Source organism: Phaseolus vulgaris, chromosome 11 (genome assembly GCF_000499845.2).
Source record: "Phaseolus vulgaris cultivar G19833 chromosome 11, P. vulgaris v2.0, whole genome shotgun sequence".
Classification (NCBI taxonomy): domain Eukaryota; kingdom Viridiplantae; phylum Streptophyta; class Magnoliopsida; order Fabales; family Fabaceae; genus Phaseolus; species Phaseolus vulgaris.
The window spans coordinates 10,252,425-10,279,413 of record NC_023749.2 but is presented as its reverse complement, the minus strand read 5'-3'; the positions used below and the strand labels follow the sequence as shown (position 1 = coordinate 10,279,413).

Here is a 26,989-nt window from a genome sequence, read left to right as displayed (position 1 = left end):
AATACCAATAATCAATCAAGAACAAAATATTATATTCAGATATCACCTCAATACATAAGAGTTTGAACAAATGACTTCCAATCCCAAAGGTTAAAATTAGCCACACATCTTCTAACACCTTCTATCCTCCCAATTGGGTTACAAGTCACTCAATGGTGTTTTTCTCTCAAACTTGCACCCTAGAGTTGTACATAAAGCCCTTTATTTAACCTATTTTTTTCATGGGCTTAAGTGGATTCTCGCTCGAGCAAGCAAAACGATGTCCAACCCAACTTCACTAGTGCTATCTCGCTCAAGCGAGATATAGCTTGCTTGAGTGAGCTCCCCTAGTAGTGAGATGGTTCTTTTGCGCGTTTCACGGCTTGGTGAGTGTTGATGCATTCCAACTTTCCCTTTTTAGCTTTGTATATTCTTCTTCTGCCCAATCATCTCCATTTTCTCCTAGAATCCTGAAATTAACACCAAATTTGGGAATAAATCGGTCCAATTCAAATTAAAACCATAAAATATGTAAAAATGTATAAATTCATAAATTAGGGGTTATTTTATACTTATATTAGCATTTAATACTCATAAGTGCCTATATTTTAATATGAAATATTACTGAAATTTGGCACTTATCAGCTTTCAGAGGGAAATACTCTACCTAATCGTAATTATGAGGCCAAAAAGATTCTTTGTCCGATGGGTATGGAGTATAAAAAGATACATGCATGTCCTAATGATTGTATATTATACATGAAAGATTTTGAATTGTTGAATTTTTTTTCTGAGGTGTGGGTTATTGATAAGTGTCTAATTCCAATAATATTTCATATTAAAATATAGGCACTTATGAGGATTTATTGCTAATTTACATATAAAATAATCCCTAATTTATGAATTTATACCTTTTTACATTTTTTATGATCTTTATTTGAATAAGAGTATTTTATTCCCAAATTTGGTGTTAATTGCAGATTTCTAAGGAAGATTGGAGATTTAGATTAAAGATGAATGATTTGAGCTAAAAAGATAAAGATAGAAGGTCCCAGAATGGAAAAGATGCAAAGAAAGATTGGGTCATTTTTATGTTTTATCATTTAGCCCATTAGCGCGACACAATAAACCACCTAACCCTTGAAAACTAGGATAAATAGAGGGCTAGAGGCTCAACCTTAGTGTGCCAGATTGAGAGGAAAACACCATAGAGTGAATTGTAACCCAATTGGGAGAATGGAAGGTGATAGAAGTATGCGTGACTAATTCTACCCTTTGGGATTGGGAGTAATCTGCTCAAACTCTTATGTATTGAGGTGATATTTTATATATTAATATTTAGTTCTTGATTGATTATTGATATTGTTGTTTTACATTTAATTTTCCGTGACAAATTGAGAATCTTAAATCTGACCGGGAGGTATTTTTAGGGTTCGGACCTAAACAACAATACTTAACATATTTGAGTGCTAGGAATAGACTTGAAATGTTAATTGCTATTAAACGTCTGAGCTTCGTTCTAAGTTGTTCTTATAATTATGCGAGGGATCGATAGTTAGGGAACATTCTTAAGGATTTTATATGCGAGGAATCGATATAAATGATTTTTATACGGGCATCAACTTCAATTAAAGAACTTAATATTGACATGTTAATCAAAATACATGAGAGTGAGTGAGAGAGATGAAACCTAATCCCTATTTTTCCAATTGAAACAATTAATTCTTTGTCTGTTTTCTTATTGATCATCGCCAACACAACCACTCTCAATACACTTTTAATTGTTTTGTTCTATATTTAAGGATTATTGTACTTGATAATTCACTGTTCCTTGTGGGATCGATATCCGTCCTTAGGGACAATTATTACTTCTGACAAACGTGGTGCACTTGCCGTAAAAAGTCATCGAGTTTTTGGCGCCGTTGTCGGAGAACAAATTTGATTTGTTGAATATAATTTCCTAAATATTGTAAATATTTTATTTTTTTATTTGTTTTGATTTTGTTTATTTTATTAAAATTAGATTTGATTTGATTTTAGTATAGATTTGCTTTTTAAAAAAAAAGGAAAGTTGTTGATTTTATATTATTCTTTTCTTTTCTTTACGTTATTTAATTTAATTTAGTTTATTTTTATTTTATTTTGTTTTGATTTTGATTTTGATTTTGTTTTATTATATTTTATTTTAGTTTTTTTAGGATTAGTTTAGGTAGTTTTATTTATGTTTATGTAACTGTTATTTATTTATTTTAATTATATTTTATTATTAGTTTTAGTTTTTATTTCTACGTAAGCTAGTTAGTTAGAATATTAGTTGTTTACAATTATAGTTTTCAATTTTTTTTTAACTTTATTTTATTTTATTTTATTTTATTTCTAGTATTTATTTTATTTTTTATTTTTTTAGTACGTTATTTTTTGTTTTTAGAGTTTTCTTTTATTCTGTTTTTAGTTTTTATTTTATCTATATTTTTTTTTTTGAATATTTTTGTTAATTTTCTCTTAACGTCATTTTAGTGTTTATTTTTGTTTTTTGTTTTATTTATGTATTTATTTTATTTTACATATTTTGTTTTTATTTTTATCTTCAAATTTATTTTATTTTATTTTATTCTTTTTAAAGAAAAAAAAAAGTTCTCTGTTTTTTTTTTCTCTCCACTAATATGTTTTAGGAAGAAAGCATGAGGAAGGATGTAGAGAAAAAATTTTTGCAAAGATTTTTTCCAATTTCTCGCTACATCAAAGCAAAGTCTGAAATCTCTATGTTCAGATAAGGAGCAAATGAAGTCTTTTGTGATACATGGGAAAGATTTAAGATGATATTGAGAAAATGCCCAAATCATGGGTTTGAAGATATTTCTCAACTGAGCATATTCCTGAATGGTCTCAGATCTGACATAAAGATGCTCCTAGATGCTGCAGCTGGTGGCACAATGATGGCCCTTGATGTAGAACAAACGACAATAATTATTGATGCGGTGGCACAATGATGACCCTTGATGTAGAACAAGCGACAATAATTATTGATGCATTGGCATCAACTGATTATAAAGCCCAACATGATGGACAAGATCTTCATAATAAAGGGTTGTTAGAAAATGCACTCTTGTTTGAAAACTTAAAATGATAAATATTTTTTTTATAACTTTTTTAAAAATTATTATACCATGTTTTTTTTTATTGAAAGTAAAATATAATTTTCAAAGATAGAGTCCAAACAACTTTTTAATTTTTAATGGTTTTTTAGAAATATCCTTCCTTACCCACACTTAAAAAATCATCATATCACTCGACAGGAAATTTATAAAAAGACCTCATTTTTAAAAAATAAGACGACTAAATTATCACACAAAAAAGTTATACTAGTTTTTTCGTTAATTTTAATGAAAGGAATAAAGATGCCATGGTCATTTTATAATTATTTTTGTTATTTTTTAAATAAAAATAGGTTGTGACTTATTAGGAAAGGATGGAGTAGTATTTAAAACTTTTGTAAATAATAAATTTGAGATTTTTTTTCTTGTAATTCTTGTTTAAGAGATGTAGAATAAGAAAATACAAAATAATGTGAAAAATTGAAAAATAAAAAAAGAGAATTAAGAAGATTGACATAATTTTTTTTACATTATTAGTTTCATATTATCTGAATTTATATCCAATTTTAGTTAGCATAAGTTTATTCCTTTATTTCAAATATTTTAAATATTTGATTATAATTACATTACAAGAAAGTCATGACATAGAAATCAAAATTTAGAGACAAAGAATAATTAGTTGCTATAGTAACTAAATTAGAGACCATTTTAGAGACTAAAATATTTGTTGGTTTCTAAATTAGTTTCTATTATTGTTAAATGGTTTATAAATTAGTGTCTGATTAGCAACCAATGTTTTTGCTACCAAATATAGAATATGAATAATTGGTAGCAAAAACTTTGGTTCCTAATTAGACACCAATTTAGAAACTATTTAACAATAATATAAACTAATTTAAAAACCAAAATGTTTTTACTCTCTAAAATGGTATCTAATTTAGTCACTATAATAACTAATTATTTTTGGTCTCTAAAATTTAGTTTCTATTTCATAATTTTCTTGTAGTGTTACACATGATAATCAATTATATATAAAAATTCAAAAAATTCAAAATAAAGTTAAAGAAAGATATAACTTGTAGTGATGATTATTCCAAAAAACATTAAGAATAAGACATTATGTAATATTTTTCTCTAAAAGCCTTCAAGTCAAAACTCTTAGAAAAAAATGGTGACAAGATTACATTATCTTGTTTATTGAAAATTCCTTGAAAGTCAATGTATGTTTGTAATTATTTTGATAGGTACTATCTTATGAGATATACAATGAACCTTTTATACAAAAAATGATTGTAAGAAATTTAATTGTTAATTGTAAGATATAAGTAATTATATTGTTCTTAATTAATTTAGAAATACAGTAAGAACAATCTAATCTATTATTTCAGTGATAATTATTTCTGTGAATTTTAAGACAAACTTTAAACAATTATTTAATATTACTTATAATAATCGATTAAATCACTTAATATTAATTGATATATAAAAGAATTCATTATTTCTATATTTTTTACCATTCACAATATAATCAATTATATGTTTAAATTATAATAGATTAATATGTAAATTTAATTAAATACATTAAAGACATATTCACTCATGAGAACTAGTAACCTGATTTATTATTATTATTATTGGAAATACATGTGTATATAATTTTTTAATAAAATATAATTATTACAAAATATAGTTATCACAAAAGTTAACTAGCATACCAAACGAATAATTACCATATTATTGTAAAAAAATATAAAAAATAAACTAAAAGTGAAGAGTGGTATATATACTAGTAGTTTTGTTCTTGCCATGATTTTTTCACTTGATTGTTTTTTTTGTGATATTTGAAGATATTTAATTGGTTGTATCTTTAATAGTCCAGTGCATGAATATAATGAGAATTATACATAGGTTATATTGATTGTGAAGGCTCACATTTAATGATACCATATGAGCATGTTCATGGATTTGAACTTCTCATAAGTTTATTTATTTATTAATAATTGTCCAAATTGGACCGTTCAGTTTTTATAATGAATATATATTTTTCGTGTTATGGAAAGACTTCTTATTTATAGGTTACTTTCCTTTTTTTTTATTTCAGTGAAAAACAATTTGGGTCAATTATTATTTAGAGTCTCTAATTACACATGTCCAATGATGACCTTGTTCTCCAAAGTATATGACAACCTTAACTATAAATTAGGTTACGTTTATTTACTAAAAGTCACATGTTTTAAAATTATTGACATTAAAAAGTTAGACTTTTAATCATATAAAAAGTAATATAGTTGAGAGTTAAGTTTTGAAAAAAAAAGGCAAATGGCTTTTATTATTATAAAAAAATTCCTAACTTAATATAATTTATAAAATTAATAAAATAATAAATAATAAATTTGCATATATATATATATTTATTGTTTCACTAGTGCAAAAATATATTTTTTTATGACGGTTCTATATGATTTTTTATGACAGTTCTTGTGATAACATAGAATCAAGAGTTATAAAAAGTTTGCACTTTCTATGTCAGTTGAAAAACTGACATAGTAGTGACTTACTATGACTGTTGTCTATGAACCGTCATAAAATGTTTAAAATATTTGTCATAATATGTTAAGACAAAACTTTTTATGACTGGTATTTCTACAACCGTCATAGAAAATACGATTTACCATCATAAGCGTCATAGTAAGTGGTTTTCTATGACAAATATTCCAACCCTAGTCATAGTAAATAAGACTTTTTTTTATCTCATCTATTGCAATAACCATCATAGTAAGTTTGCTTTTTTTTAGAAAAATTATTGCTTTATCTATTTCCAACATTCATTAATAACAATCATCTGCATATAAATTTCAGACAAACTCATTCATTGATCGATTTCTCCCCATTCATTAATAACAATCACATGGATATCAATGTTATCCAAAACATTGCATATAGTTTACAGACAAACCCATTCATTGATCGCATTTTCCCCTTTCATTAATATCAATCACCTGCATATCAATGTTATTTAGACAACTGCATACAATTTTGCAGACAAACTCATTCATTGATCAAAATTTCCCCATTCATTAATAACAATCACCTACTTATTAATGTTTTCAGACAATTACATACAATTTCCAAACAAACTTAATCATTGATCAATTTTACTCTATTCGTTGATAAGAATTACCTGCATATCAATGTTATCCAGATAATTGCATACAATTTACAGACAAACTCATTCATTGATCAAATTTTCTCCATTCATTAATGTCAATCATCTGCATATCAATGTTTTCATACAATTGAATACAATTTCTAGACAAACTTAATCATTGATCAATTTTACTCTATTAGTTGATAACAATCACCTGCATATCCAGATAATTGCATACAATTTCCAGACAAACTCATTCATTGATCAAATTTTCCCCATTCATTAATAACAATCACCTGCATATCAATGTTTCCAGACAATTGCATACAATTTCAAGAAAACTTAATCATTGATCAATTTTACTCTATTCATTGATAACAATCACCTGCATATCAATGTTATCCTGACAATTGCATACAATTTACAAACAATCTCATTCATTGATTAATAAACTAACGAAATTTACAACTTATCAGAAACACTTAAAAAGAATGAAGCCTAGTGCATTATAATGTCTTCCATATCTTTATCGTTGAATGAAGATGGATCGTTGAATAACTACAAATTTTTTTTGACTTACTCAATAAAAAGTGAAATTCATAACTAAATAATTAAGGTATTTAAGTAAACTTTTTATTACCTCTTTCCATGAGTCAATAATGTTTGCAGATATGATTGTGTGCATGTGCTTCATTATAAAATATCCACACTCATAACTTCCCGATTGACGTGAACATTGCAAATTAAAACACAAATATAAGATATTTTATATCATAATTAAATAGTGGTAGGACAAATAAGTTACATTAGGTGCAATTAATTGTATCTTCTTCCTAGCTACATGTGGAAGGCTTAGTAATCTTGAATGAGCCTCCAAAGCCCTATAAAAAGGTAAACATTCGTTAATTCATATTAATCATTAAGGTAGGAAATATAATACAATAGAAAACGCATCTAGTAAATGTTTGATGGCCAAAGTGCTAGTTTTCTTATGCAATGAACACATAATAACAACGAGAAAATGACGAGGAATATTGACCAACAGCTTCCAATGACCCCTACAAGTTATAATAATATTAATAATAAATAAGTTCCAAATTAATTTATCTGTAATTTAAAAATATATACTTACTGATGCAAGTAAGGTGCTAAATACACTTCTTTGCCTGCATTTTGAAATGTCTCTGTTAAGTATGTTTGCACTTCACTCGCTTTATTTCCTATACTCTGAATGACAACTAGGTCAAGAAATCTATAAATATAAGCATTCTTCTTCTTGGAGCAACAGTTTGGGACTCTACTTGCTGATGTCTCTGATTTGTGTTCGGTACATTATTAATCCCATTAAGTTGTGGATGAGGACGATTTTATTGGGTCACTTGATCCCTTTGAGGAAACTGCACCCCAACACTTTGGAAAAAGGAAAAACAAAGTCTAGCTTTGCCAAATAATAAACTAGTATTGACAAAAAATTGTTTCCATATGATCATTTGTGTCACATTCACACAGAGAGAAAGGGGATAGGAGAGTCATGACTGTCTATAATTCAGGTAGAAAAACGTCAGAAATAAATTTACTAGCAAAAATGCAGATCCTTAAAACCTTTGAAAGGGAATTTACAACATATTTACAGGCCACCAACATGTTCTTAAGGACAAATACCACAATTTGCTAACCTAAATAACTTGGGATCATTCTTCCTCCTCCACACAAACTTCTAATATAACCTTACAAATTTACAATTTCATCCCATAAAATAAACCCAAATAAAAGAGTACCATATCTCCTTACAACCATACCCAAATTTAGTATATGCAGTTAGCAACAACTACCTTCGTTAAATAAGAACTCAAGAATAGGGTGTGCTATATATCAACTTAATATGACACACTATCAGAATTCAAAAATATAGACACCATGAGCACTGTACAAAAGAGAAGAAGTATTTAGGGATTAAAAAAAGAGGAAAAAAATGGAAACTCAAGTTTTAGAACGAAATAAGTTTCGGAAAAAATCAGAAACGCATTAGATTTAACTGAACAAGTGGAAGAGTTACTGTAGGGTGGAAGCAGAAGCTTCAACGTCATAGTGTGGAAGGAGAAACTTGAGCACCGTAGTATGAAAGAAGAAGCTTAGCATGCAAAAGCCATAGTGTGCAAGAAGAAACGCGGAAGCCGTAATGTGGAAGAAGAAATGCGGAAGTCGTAGTGTCGAAGAAGAAATGCGGAAGCCCTTGTGTGGAAGAAGAAATGCAGAAGCTGTAGTGTCGAAGAAGAAACACAAAAGCTGCAGTGTAAGAGACTAAACAACACGCAAAAGCATTAGGGTTAAATTTTTTTGAATGTTTGAGAGTTTAAAACACTATGTCAGTTAAAATAAAAATAACATAATAAAAATTTATTATGACGGTTCCATCTGAATAGGCATAGTAAATATTTACTATGTTAGTTTGAATTTTAACCGTCATAATAAATTTCATGATTATTACAAAAATGTCACCGCATCATTTTTTATGACAGGAAAACTATACTTGTCATAGTAAGTTGTCATTGATTCTTATTTTTGTACTAGTGTTTTATTTATTTTTTAAATTATATAAGTTTTTAATTTTATAATTAAGAAATATAATATTTTTGCTTTCTCTTCTAGAACCACGCTTTCTATTTTAATTGTTACAATAAAAATATTGCTCTTATTTTGCAAAATTTATAATTAGAAGTGTCTAGTATTTTTATCAATTTTTTTTCTTATGTTTAGTAATTAAGGAAAATGAGTTCGTGAGGTATTGTTATAGTGTCAAAATTCTAGCAGTAAACACCATAAATATTATTATTATTAGTATTTATTATTATTATTAATAATTTTATTTATTTATTATTATGATATTTATTTATTATTAATTGTGAGTATGAGAGAATCGAACTTAAGTTTCATGAACACACCTATAAACATTATCTTCAAAAGAAATTTGTGATGATTATTATTATTCATATTAATATTATTATTAATATTGATATTAATTTTAATATTATTATTAATATTGATATTAATTTTAATATTATTAATAATATTAATATTATTATTAAGACTAATAATAATAATGTTATTAATAATATTAATCAAATTTTAAATTAATATGTTTATTTTAATAAGGGCTCAATAGTGAATTTTTTTTAGCAAAAATTAGATTGAAAAGACTATTTTTTAGTGCAATTTTTGCTTAAGCAAGAATCATCTCACTTAAACGAAAATATTAGTAAATGAGTCTAAAGAGCATACTCAAATTATATTTTCAAATATCTTTTTACAAATATTTCAATACAACCACTTCTAAATAATTCTAAATTGATTAATGCAAATTATGATTTGTTCAAACATCTTTCTTCAATCGATTCTATACACTCAAAACCATTCAAATTAACCAGTTTAAATAACTATATACTTAAACATACATAATATAGTTTCTAGATTAACTTATAATCTACTACACTAAGGTTCTATTCAAACACATGTAACTTCCCTTACCTAAAATTATTTATTCTACTGAAAATTTAAGCTCAAGAAAGAAAATCACTCTGAATCTAAGGACCTAAAACATGTTATCCAAATATTACCAAATTTCAGTATGCGGTAAAACAAGTTGAGAGAAACACTTTTCACCTATTGCAAATCTGATCATTAGAGTAAAAATGAATTTATTCTATTTGAAAATCTGGTCGAATAAAAATGTTTTTTAACTCTTCACCTTCTACAAATTGTGATCAAATCTTGGGATAGATGAAAATTAGAGAGAAAAAATGAAGAGAGAAGGAAGAGAGATAGAGAGATGAGATAAACACGAGGGGTTACAAACGTCGTTATTATTATTATTATTATTATTAGTATTATTATTATTATTATCAATATTATTGTTTATGAGGTCTGATGTACATGTTACATATGAGTTGAATTCAATTAACAAATCATAATAATTTTAAACATCACTTTCAACAATTCTATTTACCCCAATTTAGTTCAAAGAAGTACTAAGTCTAGAGGGAAGTTTGGGTAACAATTCTTTGGAGCATTGGGGATCAAAGGAAAAAAATAATGTTTAGGGAAGGGAAGGTTGATACTAAAGAGATTTTCCATTTAGCCCAGGTATAAGGTTGATCTTGGTTGAGGCGGAAAGTACCTAAACTTAATTTTTCATACTTGGATTAGGTACTTTATCTGGTGCATTGTTCTTCCTTTCTAGCTGGAAGGTTCTATGTTAGTCATGCTATACTTTGGAGCTTTTTGATTCTAGACAAATCTCGAGGGTTGGATGCAAAGTTTGAGTAAGGCAGATGCTAGCTGGTGTATATCCTTTCTCGTTTAGTCATTTTTTGGAATTCAAATTCTGTTTAAGGTTGTGTTGTTGGCCGAATGATATGTTTAACTTTGCTATCTGATCAATCTCACTACTTTTCCGAAGGCCTAGAACAAATCATTAGTGTGTATAGAAAATGGACTTTTTGTTCTTTGAATGTATGAAAGTTCTGGGAAGACCCATCAACATGCAAGATCATTGGGAGCTCTACTCTTCGGTCAAATGAAGGCTGAGCTCGACTGCAAAATCAGCCAAATCTTGTGATTTAATTGCTCCCCTAGGTTGGTACTGAATCTAAAACTCAGATAACTCGACGACCCATTAGATAATTCGACCGACCAAATTTGGCTTTGCTAATATCTTCATTATCGGATAGTCAGTTTTAACTATTATGTGATGATTCTGAAAATACATGCACATTCTCCGTGCTATTATCACTAAGGCCAAGACAAACTTCTCAATCATCTGATATCGGACCTCGACACCGTGAAGTACCCGACTGAGATCGTAAACGGTTGCTCCTCCTTTTCAGCATCTTGAACCAATGTTGCATCAATTGTGTCCTCTGAGATAGTGAGGTAAACAGTTATGGGCTCCGTGGCGTTCAACTTTTGAATAACCGGGGGTGACGCCAAGAAAGCTTTCAATTGGAGAAAAATCCTTTTGCACTTGTGCGTCCATTGGAACATTGCCGCCTTGCGTAGTGATTGCATGATGGCCTTGGTTCTCTCTATTAGTCTTGGTACGAATCTAGAGAGCATTGTAAGTCGTTTGATCAGTCTTTGAATTTCCTTGACATTCTCGGGGCTTCGCATCTTGCTGATCGTCCTACATTTCTAAGGGTTTGCTTTTATGCCACGATGAGTGAGCATAAAACCCAACAATTTCATCCTTCATCCCTGAACGCACACTTGTCATGGTTGAGCCTCATGCAATGGTCGCGAAGGGCTTGAAATATTTTCTGTAGGTCTTTGATATGTTGTTGGCATGAGTCGGATTTGACCAAAATATCAAGCACATAGACTTCAACTTTTCGACTGAGCTTCCCCTTGAAAATGTAGTCCATTAGTTATTGATAGGTGACACTTGCATTTTTAAGGCCGATCGACATGACTTCATAATAGAAGTTGTTACAGCCAATCATGAACGTTGTCTTTTCTTTGTCTCTCAGGTGCAATTGAATTTGGTTATATCCCGCGCGGTGAGGTCTTGTATAACTGACTAGTCGGTTCAACCTTCAAACTCGCGACATAACATTCACAAGCCGTCTTTTGATAGACATGAACTGTTACGATGTCACCGGTTGCCGATGGAAACTGCATCACAAGGTGGGGAGTGGACACTATTGCCTGTAGGCAATATATGGACGACCGTCTAAGCAATATGTTATAAGAGGTATATGCATTTACCCAAAGATACTTGATTTTTATTGTTTTGCAAAGATACCCTCCTCCCTAAATGTAGTGTGCAGATCAATGAATCCTCTTATGTCCACCCACTTCATAGAAAATGCCACAATCTGTTCGTCATAGGGTTGGATTTCTGATTATGGAATTCTCATTTTCTTGAAAGCCTTCCAGTATAGAATATCAACCAAGCTTCCTTGATCCACCAAAACCTTGATGATGGTGAATTTATCTATTTCCATGGTGATGACCATGGGGTCGTCCAAGGTTGGGTTGATGGCAGTGAAATCGTCATCTGTGAAGGTGATTGGCTGCATCCTCGGTTGACGTTTGGTGGTTACCGAGTGGATCGACTGAATGACCCGCAGGTGCTTTTTCCGGGTGGAATTGGAACATCTACCTCTAACGAATCCTCCAACGATAGTATTCATGTACTCCGTGGTGTATTTGGGGTTTTGGTTCTCAAGGGAAGGACTCTTACGAATTCGTTCCTCCCTCCGATCGACATTTTTGAATGGGATTGGTTTGGTTATCATGTTGATGACCTCCCATACACTGCACCTCGATCTATCATTCCTTTGAGCACTCTCACTCCATGGTCGAGTCCTATGTATAGGGCTTGCACTCGTTCTTCTCTGTTTGGTTGGATGTTTGTCATCATCAAAACAATGTGATCCTCCGCGCCCGCGTTGTACGTACTGTTCTTTCCGGTCCTTAGAAGGGTACCTTTCCCTTTCCGGAGATCGGTACAAGTTGGTGCTTGTCTGAACAAACTTGCGCAGATGACGGGTTTAATAAAATCCTTTATTTTGTCCTTCAGTGCTTGACATCGCTCGATCGTATGGCCAAAGTTGTTGTAGTATTGAGAGTGGTTAGACATATCACCGTTTCTCAAACTTTGTAGCTGCTTTAGGGCCAGAATCAGTTTAACTTGTAGTGCCTCGTCCATCATTTTACCCCTTGCAGCATTAAATGAGGTGTAAGTAAGAAATCGAGGCCCTTGGTTTTCTCTGTTCTTGTCCGAACGACCAAAGGTAGGTCGATTTCCTCTGTCCTTCTCTTTCCTTTTATCTCCTCCATTCTCGGATCGAACGCTTATGTGAAAGTCGGTCAATTCCTCTATCTGCATGCACTTAGTTGCTCAGTTGCTTAGTTCGTCAAGATTTTTGGCTGGTCTCTTAATCAAACTTTCGATAAACCGACCGGGCTGGATTGTCAAGACTAGGTGATGCATGGCTATCTCTGGCATGAGATTTTGGATGCCCATATGAACTCTACTTAATCTTCCTATGAATGTACACAAGGATTCCTCCTTTTCCTGCTTTACGTTAAGTAGTGCCATGGACGACATAAGATGCATCGTAATCTCTGATTAATAGGGAGGTATATTGGTATGTTGGAATATTTGAAGAATATTTGTACCATCTTTCAGTTAATCAATATTTAGCTGATTTGTTAGAGATATTTCCTGCATATTTTGGGATATGAATGTGACTCATTAAGTGCTATTGTAACTATCATTACTGTCATTTATTGCGTGTCTTGAGATGTTATTTAACTCGGTCGATTAGTCAACATACCCGAAACTCGTTTGTCAAGTATCGACTGGTACAATTAAAAAAATAAGTAGAATTAAAGTGAAGTGTAAAGTTTAATAAAGAAAATTAGGTTTTAATTTATAAGTCAATTGAAATTTGAAGTAAAATTTATTTTTAATTACATCTATAAAGAAAATGTTAAATACATAACCTTCCATAGAAACTATAAGTCGATTGAAATATTTCAAGTGAAATCTAAACAAATATCCTTGATCATTATCATAATTTTTATTTTATATTGTTTTTTCCTAATTCCTCACTTTTTATTGTGTTGCATTATTCATTGTATTATATTGTTATATATATTTTTCTTTACATAGGTGATGTTAGATCAGAATTGATCCTCGTGATAATTTTAACTTACCAATTAGTTATAGAATTGATATTTAAAATTAATTGTAAGTGATAATTGAAAATTGAAACAAAAGTTTTTATTATAAAACTCATCTTTATAAAATTTATCCTAAACAACACGTGCTATCACATGAAAAATAATATAAAAAAGAATATGGAGAATTAAACCAAATTCATACAAAAAAAAAATAAAAAATAAAGAAACTCTCAAGAGTAACCTAAGCAACTATATTGAGAGTTTAAACCAAAAGAATGAAAAATTAAATAAAGAGAGAAAGTCAAACAAAAGAACCTTTTGTAATGTGTAGGTTTTATAAAGACAAAAAAAAGGAACGAATTCCAATTAATCCTCATTTGCTATCAGCAAAGTAATAAAATTCTATGATATTAATATCGTTATTATTACTTTATCATTACTTTTTCTTGGATTGATGTGTTTTAAATGTCATCTTATTGACTTTTACTCCAATTTTATTTAGAATAAGAGAATCTTTAACGTAGAGAAATGTAATCTAATGTAATCTAGCACTGGTGCAGAAAGGCCAAACAACAACCAGTAATTTATATTTAAAACGGCGGCTATATAACCGCATTTGTCGTACACGTAGTCTTAAATCGAAGATATAAAAAGGCGGCTAAATAACCGCATTCATAAATGCCATTTATAAATGCGGCTATGGTAAATAACCGCTATATGCTTCTGAATGGTTTTATCCAGGGAGGAGTAACACATTTATGAATGACATTTACGAATACGACTATGGTAAAAAGTCGCATTTATAAATCTTAAGCTGGATTTATAAATGCGGCTATAGTAAATAGTCATCGTTGTAAATCATTGTTTTTTTAGTTCAATCTGTTTAATTCTAATTCTCATATAAATTAACATGTTCAATTATAACCCAACCAGAAAAATACATAAATTCAGATAATCAATTTTTATATATTCATAAAATTGTATTACAAACACTAATATATATATATATATATATAGATATCTAATTTCTACACTACATTATTGATCATCAGCTATCCAAGAGTTATAAAAATATAGGAAATATGTGGACCAAGAATGTCTCACATATGCTATATGGCTTCCGAAGATATTGGTTGCTCATCCGTGAAGAACTGCATTACAAAATACGATTGACATAAATTAGTTTTAAGATGTACATATATGTTAAAGAATTATAAAGATTAGTAACCATCATGCTACCTCATGCCAATCACTTTTAAGGCCTAGTCTTACAATGGTAATCATCCATTGCATAATGTAATAGCCACACTCATAGCTTCATGGTTGTTTATTACACTATAATTCAATAAATAATTAAAATTAATATTGATAAACAATGAAAAGAGAAAGAAAAAAAAATCACAAACCTTTAGTTTTATCCAATTCAGATTTTGAAAATTTGAACTGGAACGACCTTTTAGGATGTTATATCCACGTCATGAGTTGATTAATACAAAAAACCGAGTTAGTAGATGCTTAATTAGTAACATACGAAAGTGTATAGTGTACTTACCTATCAATGATATTCTTAAGACTTGTGGATATCTTCTTGTGTAGGGAATAGAACCACACAACAATCTTATCAACCATTGATAAGACAAGTAACTATCCATGAAAAGAGTTAGTAAATATTTAAAACATGAAATAATAATAATTGAAGACATATAATTAAACTTACTCTTTAATATAAGGGCATAAATAAATTTCTTTTCCTTCCTTTTCCAGGGTGTTAGTGATGTATGATTGGATTTCATTTGCCTTTGTTCCAGTGGGATTAGTATATGTGAGATCTAAGAATCCATACACATTTTCCTTCCCCTCAGTGATAGAAACACCATTCAAAAACCTACAAGTTATTAGTTAAAGCATAATCAATGCTAATTTAACATAAAGTAAATTGAAATATAGGTAAAGATACTTACATCATAAAAAAATGAATTATATTTATATTGAGCTCCTGATCCCCAACCACAAATTAGAACAAATTTGACATGTATATGTACAGTGACAACTCAGTGTTTATTTAAAAAAACGTACCATCCCATGGAACTTCAAGAGGATCTCGATCAATCTTTTTAGCAACTATAGCTAAGGAAGTTATAAGATCATCAATCGAAACCTCATGCTTCCTTTTCAGACTTGATTTCCGACAAGGTTTCTACAAAATAAAGAACATTAGTATTAAATTATATGTAATATATAAATATAAATTAATATAATGAAATGAAATTATTACCGGAGGTTCTGGCATAATTCGAATGAGGTATTTGGGGCAGGCTACGAATGTCTGAAATGCAACACCACAGTGGTTACATCATCTGAGGGTAGTGGAACACGAGCATCAGGTACTTATACTCTTTCAACTGTTACCTTCGCCACATCAGGGGAGAGAGGAACATTATGTAAGGTGGTGACCTCTTTATAGACTTTTCCAATGGCCACCACCTGAGGAAGCATGTCGCCCTCTACCAGTAGCTCACATTGGCTCGTCTCGCCAATGACATCCTCCCCTGATGTGGTAGGAGCCGACACAACTTCCCTTTGTGCTCTTGGGAGCGGGATTAACAAGCGCCTGAATTGCCGGCTTAACACAAAGTTGTTGCGATAGTATCTCCTGGTGCAACTCTAGCCTCATCCGATCAGCCTCCTTTCTCATCTGCTCCATTAATTCTTTACGTATCTTACTCGTCATTTATGCTTTGGTCTCTTTGGGGGAGGAGGATAAGTGTTGTGGTGCAACTCCAAAATATAGTTTAATTCGAACCCCTTTTCCAGTTGCACGAAGATGACCACAATGCTCAAGTCGTCCAATTGCTTCAATCAGGATATTGTGACGAACTTCAGGGAAAAAATTACCTTGGAAGCTCAAGGAATCCTGGAAGAGACCAAAATCATATTAGTTTTAAATATAATAAATTCTTTAAAATAAATGCAAAAGAGGATATTAATAACTTACAATTTTTTCACAGACTATCTCTGATTGAACAGAACTAAATGCACCCGACTTTTTAATTCGGGTCCTCTTCCATTTTACATGGCGCAAATGTGGTAATGGATGAGTAGTGAACCCTGTATCAATCTCAGACCCAGTCCCCTCTCTGGATTGCACAACGCCTATGGTGCCACGAATTAGCTGGAAGACCTATTGGATTTGCTTTTGACATGTACTGTGAACAAAATTCAATACTTTCTTCAGCTATGTACCTTTCAATCATTGAAGCTTCTTAACAATAATGATTTTTCACATAACCTTTCAAAATTTTCATATACCGCTCAACAGGATACATCCATCTTAAGTACATTGGTCCACATAATCTAACCTTTCTTACTAGATGCACAACTAGATGAACCATGATGTTAAAAAAAGATGGAGAAAAAAACATCTCCAATTCATACAAGATAACAACAATTTCATCTTTAAGTTCATCTAGTTTTAATGGATCAATGACTTTACAACAGATGGAAGAGAAGAATGAGAACAAACGGATTATGGTATGTCTAACATTTTTTGGTAAGATCCCACGAATAGCTACTGCCAACAACTGTTGCATCAAGATGTGACAATCATGAGACTTCTGTTGATCAAGAGTGATCAAGTGCTTTGAAGAAGTCAACTTGTGCTTTGAAGAATCCAAATCCTTTGTGCTTGATGCAAGGCTGTGTTGCTGCTGTGTTTTGGGAGGGATTTGGGTAGTTTTATTTGTAATCCACTCCTTTGTTGAATCTAAAGCTAATGTGTTTTAAATCCTTTTTAAAATAAAGTGTTTTTCAAACTAAGTGAAAAACAACCTGTTGTTTTGTCGAATCAACCAGTTGTTTTAATCTTAGGAGTTTTTGAAAAGGTTGAAAATTGTTTAAGTTTGGTTGACTTAACTGCCAAACCAAACAATCGGTTGTTTCGTGGTTTCAACCGATTGTTTCTTTGAAAATCTTAACATAATTCTGTTTTGATGGTTGAATGTGCTTTAAATGATTTCCAACTGAATACGCTCCTTCATTAAATGCTTTGACCAATCTTTGGAAAATATAAATAGTTTGTTTATGTTTTCAAACAAGATAAGAAAAACAGATTTGAGTTTTTTAGTTGTGAAAGAGTTGATTCAAGATTTGAACATTCACATCAAAGCTTTGGGTTTTCTAAGAGAGTGGAATAGGATTGCATTTATATTGATTTCAGATTGTTCTGTAAACAAGTGTAATCTCTTTTCAACCTTCTGTAATTCTGGTGTTGTGTTGCCAATCAATGTTGTGTGCTCTTGAGGGGATCAAGATCAATACTCTTGGTGTGTAAATTGCCAAAGTGAGTGTGTTTCTTGAAGGGTTCAAGGTCACTGCTTTGGTGGATTGTGTGTTGTAATCTGGTTTGATTACTTAGTGGATTACCCAGTGGTTTTCTGGGGACTGGATGTAGCTCTTGGTTTAAGTGTGAACCAGTATAAACTGTTGGTGTATCTTTCTCTTACTCTTAAACTCATTTACATTCTGTTTTTAGCTTTTACTAGTATAAACAACCGATTGTTTCGCAGAAACAACTGATTGTTTTTCTGCTGCTTTGCTGATTTATTGAACTTACTCTTGGTTAACCTAATTTCTGTTCTGAATTCATACAAAGAATTTTGTTAAACTTGAAAAAGATTTCAAAAACCTCTCTTAAACAATTCACCTCCTCTCGTTTAAGGCCATATATTCTAACAACTTCAACCCAATTAACTTCAAATCTTGCATTGACACTAGACCCTTCACATTTGAGGAATGTCCTTGTGGCACTTTCACACGCTTTAGACATTGACAATAACTTACTTTTTCATCTTTTGGCATGGTGTAACAGGTTGGGGGCAAATATGTATGCTTACCCATTCTATCGGTGCCAACTCGCCTCGTATGTTCATCTCAATCAAATCTAAACGAGCATTTAGACTATCCTTCGTTTTCCCATTAATGTTAAGAAGTGTACCAATTAAGCTATCACACACATTGTTCTAAACATGCATTACATCTATACAATGTCTGACTTCTAATCTCGACCAGTATGAAAGATTAAAGAAGATTGATTTTTTCTTCCAAATGTTTGTCACAAATGAATTTTTTTTTACTTACCGAAGGTGTGCTTTATGTTATTTACCTTTTCGTAAACCTCAACACTAGTTAATGGAGTTGGTGGACCACTAGTCTCTTGATGTCCATTAAAGGCTTTTTTCAACCTCCGCTAAGGATGATGACTTTTAAGAAACCTCTGATGCCGAAGATATACCGTCTTCCTTCCATGTTTTAACTGTGGAGAATCGATGTCTTCTTCGCATATTGGACATGCTTTATGACCTTTAACACTATACCCTGATAAGTTACCATATGCCGGAAAGTCATTGATGGTGAAAAATAATATGACATGCAACTTGAAAGTTTCATTAGCAAATTTGTCAAATACTTCAACACCCTGATCCCACATTAACTTCAAATCTTCAATTAGGGGACTTGGATAAACATTTGTGTCATTCCCTGGCTATTTCAGACCAGATATCATCATAGACAACATCATGTATATTCACTTCATGCACAATCCAAGAGGTAAGTTTTAAATAAATAGTAAAACAGGCCATGAATTGTGATTTGTACTCATATTACCAAACATATTCATTTCGTCTCTAGCTAAACCAAGTCAGATATTTATTGATTCTTTACTAAACTCTGGAAACTCATCATCAAATTTCTTCCATTGAATAGAATCAGCTGGATGTCGAAACATGCCATCACATTTCCTCTCATCTGCATGCCATATAAGATTCTTAGTATCGTTTGAGTTTGCAAACAAATGTTTCATCCTTGGAATGATGGGAAAATACCTCATAACCTTCATTGGGGGTCCATGCTTTTTTATCTCTTCAATAGTATCATCATCTTTTTGTTTCAACTTATAACGTGATAACCCACACCTCGAAAATTTTTTAAACAATTCAAAATCTTTCCTGTATAATATACAATCATTAGAACATGCATGTATCTTTTTATACTCTATACCCATTGCGCAAAGAATCTTTTTGGCCTCGTAATTACGATTAGGTAGAGTATTTCCCTTTGGAAGCATGTTCTTCAATAACTGAAACAATTTCGTGAAACTTTTATCAGTCCATCCATTTATTGCCTTCAAATTCATCAATCTTAACATTGTCGACAACTGTGTGAAGTTAGTTGACCCAGGATACAATGAAGTCTCAACATCGCTTGACATACTTCCATATCCATGCGCTCCAATCGATCATGTGCTCCAATCGATCATCATCTACATTATCATGTACTGCAACATCCATATTGGACCCTACATATTCTTCAGTTACGGAAACACGTGGTAAATTTAATAATTCACCATGCCATGTCCAAGTTGTATAAGATCGAAGAAACCCATCATATAGAAGGTGCTCCCTAATTATCTTAGCATCCAGTATCCTTCCATTCAAACACTTAATACACGGACACCTCATCGTTGCTCCATCATGACCACTATTATTCGCGTTACGTTGCGCAAATTGTATAAATTCTTCTACTCCTCTTTCATACTCATCACTTATGCGAAGAGAAATAATCCAATTTCGATCCATTATATTCTGTAATAGCATTCAAGTGGTTCTAATATGTGTTCTATCTCATGCGTTTGCCGAGGGTCGAACACCCCCAGACTCAATACCAACGCGTATCAATTGCCAATGGACGAACACCCTCAGACTCAATACCAACACGATAATTCTATTCTAAACTAATAACTAACATAATATAAATTTAATAATAATAAATATTATAATAAATACTAAATAATATAAATTTTAAAAAATACAAATTATAATAAATAAAAAATAAACAAATTCATAACATTAAAAAAATTTCAAAAAAATTTAAAACACCACCAATGTTGTGCGTGAAGGCAACGTTGGTGAAGTGTGGCACGGGATCAACAACAACGACAGACGGAGCAAAGAAAAACACACCCAAGAAGCGTGAAGGCAATGAAACAGTACCTCAACCAATGCATAAAAAAAAAAAGTAAGAGAAAAGATCAATGCAGAAGAAGAGACGAACAAGAAGAAGCAACAGAGCTCGAGAACTTACAGTGGCACGAGGAAGCGAACGCAAAGCAAAAGAAGAGGTGTGAGCACAAAGCAAACGCGAAGCGAAAGAAAAGGAAGAAAGTACGAAAAGTGTAAGTGGCGCGCTTCAGAGTTAGAGTAAAAAATGATTTAAGAATGCGGCTACTAAAAATAACCACATTCTTAAATCATTTTTTACTCTAACTCTGAAGCGCGCCTACTAAAAATAGCCACATTCGTAAATGAAATTAATTTCAAAAATACCATCGCATACGTCTAATGGTAAAAACACATTAAATAAAAAGTAGTTTTTACATTTTGCACTGACTTTTATTTTAGTTATATTAGTTGTTACAGGCTGTCTATATAAGAATACAAAGTTGAATGATCAAATTCATGATTCATATATACGATAAAACCACATCATTCATATGTAAGAAAGAAGACAGAATTTCAATTTAAAGTGGTGACTTGAATTATGGGCTAATGAATCTTTGTATAAAAGGGCATCATCCAAACACTATTTCTTTATATTATTAGCAAGTCCTGATTGAGAATAATTGTTTGCAACTGCATGCTCACTATTGCCATTAATTACATAGGGTTTAGCCGCTGGACCTACCTTCCGGCTTCCACGAACAATGACATTCCAAGATACAGATAAAATCCCCGTGTCATAAATTCCATTGAATCATCAAGGACTCGTCCTTTTCATCAAAACCTTTGCCTTTCTATCGCTGATGTTGTATAAGACGAACTTCAACAGTTGAAAATGATAGTAAGTCACAAATAATTATATATGGATGGCCATGTCCTTAATTACAAGCTGATGTTAAGGGGACCCTGTAATGTAACTTGGCCTGTGCATGTGACTGTTTCTCCTAGAAGATTGAAGACAATTATGAGTTCAACACCCTCTCCTACCATGATCCATTGATAAGCTCTAAAAACTTTATCTTAATGTTAAAACTTTAGGTCCTACTACTCAATTCCTTGTACATATCCTATTCTTTTTATGACAAAAAATATTACAGCTAGCTACAGTCATCTCATACAAACTTTTTTACCACTTAAGCTGTACTCCAATAAAATTTTCCAGTTTTCACCACTTGAATACATCCAAGTGGGTGCAATTCTTGTTTCACCTTCCTGATTTAAATTGTCACTGGAGCCAAGTGTCTCCAGCCATCAGTTTTGTTGCAATTCTAAGCTTGTGGGCAACATGTAACACAATCCACACACGTCTAAAATGCACCATTATTGTAAACTTTTGTCGCATAGCACCAATCTATTTATTTTCTTTATTAAGGGTCTGTGTCAATTCTCCTCTCCTACCTTTTTTTTCCACCTTACAGAGTTCAAACCCCTTTTTGTATTTGGATAGTCTTTGTACTCTCACCGTACAACTATTAAGCGCGTTAAGCCACTAACTAATGTTTATTACTTGCATTAAAATATTATTCCCCACACACTGAATCAGGTGCTTTATCTTGCCACTCTCACTCTATAAATAAACATGGAACGTGGCTAGTGTAGAACCTAATTAAGCAACAACAGCATCATATCTATCTTTGTTCCTCGTTGCTTGTTGTTTACTTTCAAGAGAGATGGCGTCTCCAAACACAAACCAGGAGAAAGCAGGGGTAGTTGGTCGAATATTGGTCATGCCAAAAGTTCTTAAGGAGAAGGTGTTGGGAATTTGTAAGTTAACCAAAGAGATAGCCCAAGATGATCCTAGAAAAGTTATTCATTCACTAAAAGTGGGGCTTGCAATCTCACTGGTTTCTCTTTTCTATTACTATCAACCACTCTATGAGAACTTTGGTCTATCAGCAATGTGGGCTGTGATGACTGTAGTGGTAGTTTTTGAGTACACAGTCGGTAAGCTAATTTGTTCATATTTTAATCAATGATCATGATGCACAAAACCATGTTTTTGGTTTTGTTTTTTTTTAATTTATTCCACAGTTAAATTAACCATTGTATTTGTAATTTATGGCACATTTTTAGGAGCCACTCTAGGAAAAGGTTTGAATAGGACCATTGCAACATTGGCAGCTGGTGCTCTTGGTGTTGGGGCTCATTACTTGGCCAGCCTTTCGGGAGCAACAGGGGAACCAATATTGATTGGTGCATTTGTCTTTGTGCAAGGTGAAAAGAAGTTATATATACTTAATAAATAAACCAAATAACAACAATGACGAAGAAGCTTTAAGAAAAGAAAAAAGCCAAAAGAATACGGCTGTAGGGGAAGCTATTTTAAATCAATCATACAGTATATAGTTTTGATCGTTATTGTTTTTTGTTTTGCAGCTGCCATAGCATCATTTATAAGGTTTTTTCCGAAAGTGAAGGCGAGATATGATTATGGGATGCTTATATTCATCTTGACATTCTCTCTGATATCAGTGTCTGGTTTTCGAGAAGTTGAAGTGTTGGAAATGGCACACAAGAGGCTTTCGACCATATTTATAGGGGGTTCAGCTTGTGTGATGATTTCCATTTTTGTTTGCCCTGTGTGGGCTGGTGAAGAGTTCCACTATTCCATTGCTCACAAGTTGGAAATACTTGGCGATTTCATGGAAGGTCAGCTATAGATAGTAGAAATTGCATCTGGATAAAGTTATACATAATAATATTACATTTACCAAAATCAAAAGGCTATATATATATACATATATATATATACACACATATATATATATATATATATACATATATACATATATATATATATACGCATATATATATATATACATATATATATATACATATATATATATACATATATATATATACATATATATATATATATACACATATACAGTGCTATCTTTGTAACAACAAAATGGAAAACTTGTCTTGAATCATACATAACTTGTTATATATTTTACAGCTTTTGTACATGAATACTTCGACCAACCAGAAGAAGGAGAATCTGAAGACAGCAAAGGAGATTCTAAAGACAAATCATTTTTAGAAGGTTATAAAAAGGTTCTCAATTCTAAAAGTCTTGATGACTCTTTGGTGAGTGCTCTGTGTATATTTCCCTTCATACTTCTTCACCTAAATCAAAATCTCATGCATGCACATGTTTCATCTAATTTAACTTCATTTCTTTATTGTGCAGGCCAATTTTGCAAAATGGGAGCCAGGTCATGGCAAGTTTAGATTTCGTCATCCTTGGGACCTATACCTCAAGATTGGTGCTCTTTCTCGCCAATGTGCATATCGAATGGAAGCTCTAGATGCACACATCAATTCCGATATCAAAGTATTCATCATGAATCTAATTAATACACCTTTTCTTAACATGTCCAATAAAAATATCATTGAACAGTATTAGGTTGTAAAGAAAAAAGTTTTTACATACCATTATATATAATTGTCTTGATCAATCTTTTACCTGATACATAAAAAGTCTGCAATATTCAATTATAGTAATTATGAACTATGTAATAATGTTTTCATCTATGTGACAGAACAAATAAATAATTGGAACTTTAACTATTGTGGTTCTATTTTTTTACAACCAAATGAGTTTGCATGTATTTGAATATAAACTTTATTATGGGTCATGATGATTACATATATATTGACATGTTACTTGTCTCAACATTTGTAGGGGTCCCATGAATTTCGTTCCACCATCCAAGAGTTATGCTCAGAAATGAGTTTGGAATCTAGCAAAGCCTTTAAGGAACTAGGATCATCAATTAGAACAATGACTAGGCCATCTTCTTCAGACACACATGTTGCAAACGCAAAGGCTGCAGTGAAGAGCCTCAAGTCACTGCTCCAATCAAGTTCAAGGAAACAAACTGACCTTTTATCCCTTATACCAGCTGCAACAGTGGCTTCACTACTGATTGATATTTTGGAAATCACAGAGAAAATAGCAGATTCGGTGAATGATCTTGCCACCCTCGCAAATTTTGAGGTTGTAGATACAGATAAATCCCCTAAAGTACCATCACAATCTTCACACTGTGAATGTGATGAATCGGTTCCCAAAACTGATCATCTTCAAGTCGTTATTCTAATTGAGGAGTCAGCACTGGCTGTGTCAGATAGTGAAAAATCAAACGTAGTTTGAGTTTGACAATTACTACACGTAAACATTGTAATAATATATATCATTGCTTCAACTTATTCACAACAAAAAATAATGGTGCATTAATTGCACCATATAGTGTATTTTGAAGGCATACCCTTATGTTTTCTAAACCGTGAGGGGTATCTTATGTACAATAATGTCAAATTTGTAATCTGGATTTCATTTCATTACTGAACATCATTCTCATCATTTTAACTGATATTTTGCACTCTCCATTTTAATCCTTAGTTGTTTTCTACATAATCTTATTTTGCTTGGAACAAATCATATTAACAAGTAAAATGATCAACTCTTTAAAATCATAATAAACCAGCAACTGATGGTGATTACTTTTGAAATCACATGCTTGACAATCACCTCTTTGAGTTAAGTTATCATAATTAAGAAACTTGATTTCATTAATCAAGCACTTATCATGATTATTCCTCTTAAACTAGGGAGGATTATTTTAGTTCTGCCTACATGCAGATAGGTATGGTGGTGATGAGTATCTATGGCACATGACATGTTACTTCTTCTCAGTTGGAAAGAAAGTGGAGTGATCTAATTAGTGGGTTCATGCTTTTCACCGTCCCATTAATTCAATGAAAAAAAGATAATTTTTGCTTTCACCAAACCAATGCATAGAGTGTCATATCATATGCATAACACTACATTTATGGCAATGCTTGTTGTTGTTAAATTTCTTTACTAAAAATAAACCCCTAAATACTCAATATTTACTTTTGCTATGGATGTAATATACCACAGAAATCACAGAGGTGGTTATCTAGTCAATTAGCTATGGTGGAGATCATTTTTCATTACCTCCATAGTTGTGGCCATTATTCATCAAACATTATCCAACCTCTATATAATCATGCATCATAAAAGAAGGAATATATATATTCTAGAGTCTTCAAAAATATCTGCAACAAATTTTCTCAACCATTGAAAAAAGTAGAATATAAAACATGCAATTATTTTCTGGAAAAATACTTATTCTTGCATATATTATGTTATATTTCCAGAAATTGGTCTTTCTCCATCTCTCACTATAACCTTTATATCTTTATATCCAACTCTAGATAAAAAAAATTAATTTTATGTGGCATCTCATTAACATTATAATACGAGATACAATAATTCAACTAGAAATGTAAAAATTATCTCACAGCAAAAAAGCACTGAGATACACATTAAAAAATAAAAGAAAAGAAAAGCTGTTACATGTACGTACGCACACTATTCACACAAGGCAGATATGCGCACACACATATCACTAGGAACGGTGTTCATCACCTTTCACCAGATTTTAAATTATAATACAGACATTTATATTTAAATTTAATAATTATCAAACTTTTTCATGTTTTATCTTATTTAATGTAAGTGGATGTCCTTTAATTTCAACTTTATATATATATATATATATATATATATATATATATATATATATATATATATATACACACACACACACGTTATTTGATTTTAATTGTTAAGATGTATAATACCTTTGTGCATTTATCAATCTCGTATAACATCATAAAAATTTATGTTGATATATCCTGCATGCTTTATATAATATTTAAATGCTACTTTCTTATAAATGTCTAACTTTAAATCTTATTTTAATTATATTTTTACAAATACTCAATTATAACTTTGAATAAAATTATCTACTTTGATGTCAATATTTAATATTTTATTAATTATTTTTTTCGTTGAAATAATTTATAATTGATTAATAATTATTAGAATAGTTAAATACAGCTCACGGTAGCATTAAAAATATACTCTAAGGTAATTTTGGTAATTTTGAATATTGATACACCTTAAATTGGTCTCTTTATTATAGTTATGCTAT

General features: G+C 31.4%; 1 protein-coding gene and 1 pseudogene across 1 annotated transcript; one reads left to right on the top strand and one right to left on the bottom strand.

Moving 5' to 3' along the window:
* Nucleotides 1-2,721: 2,721 nt before the first annotated feature.
* Nucleotides 2,722-2,827, bottom strand: LOC137811580 (small nucleolar RNA R71; annotated as a pseudogene).
* Nucleotides 2,828-22,544: 19,717 nt separating this feature from the next.
* Nucleotides 22,545-25,335, top strand: LOC137831119 (aluminum-activated malate transporter 2-like). The gene is made up of 6 exons (XM_068638662.1): nucleotides 22,545-22,904; nucleotides 23,034-23,174; nucleotides 23,337-23,609; nucleotides 23,920-24,050; nucleotides 24,154-24,297; nucleotides 24,649-25,335. The coding sequence occupies exons 1-6, from the start codon at nucleotides 22,631-22,633 to the stop codon at nucleotides 25,117-25,119; spliced, it is 1,434 nt and encodes a 477-aa protein (XP_068494763.1). The 5' UTR covers nucleotides 22,545-22,630; the 3' UTR covers nucleotides 25,120-25,335.
* Nucleotides 25,336-26,989: the final 1,654 nt, after the last annotated feature.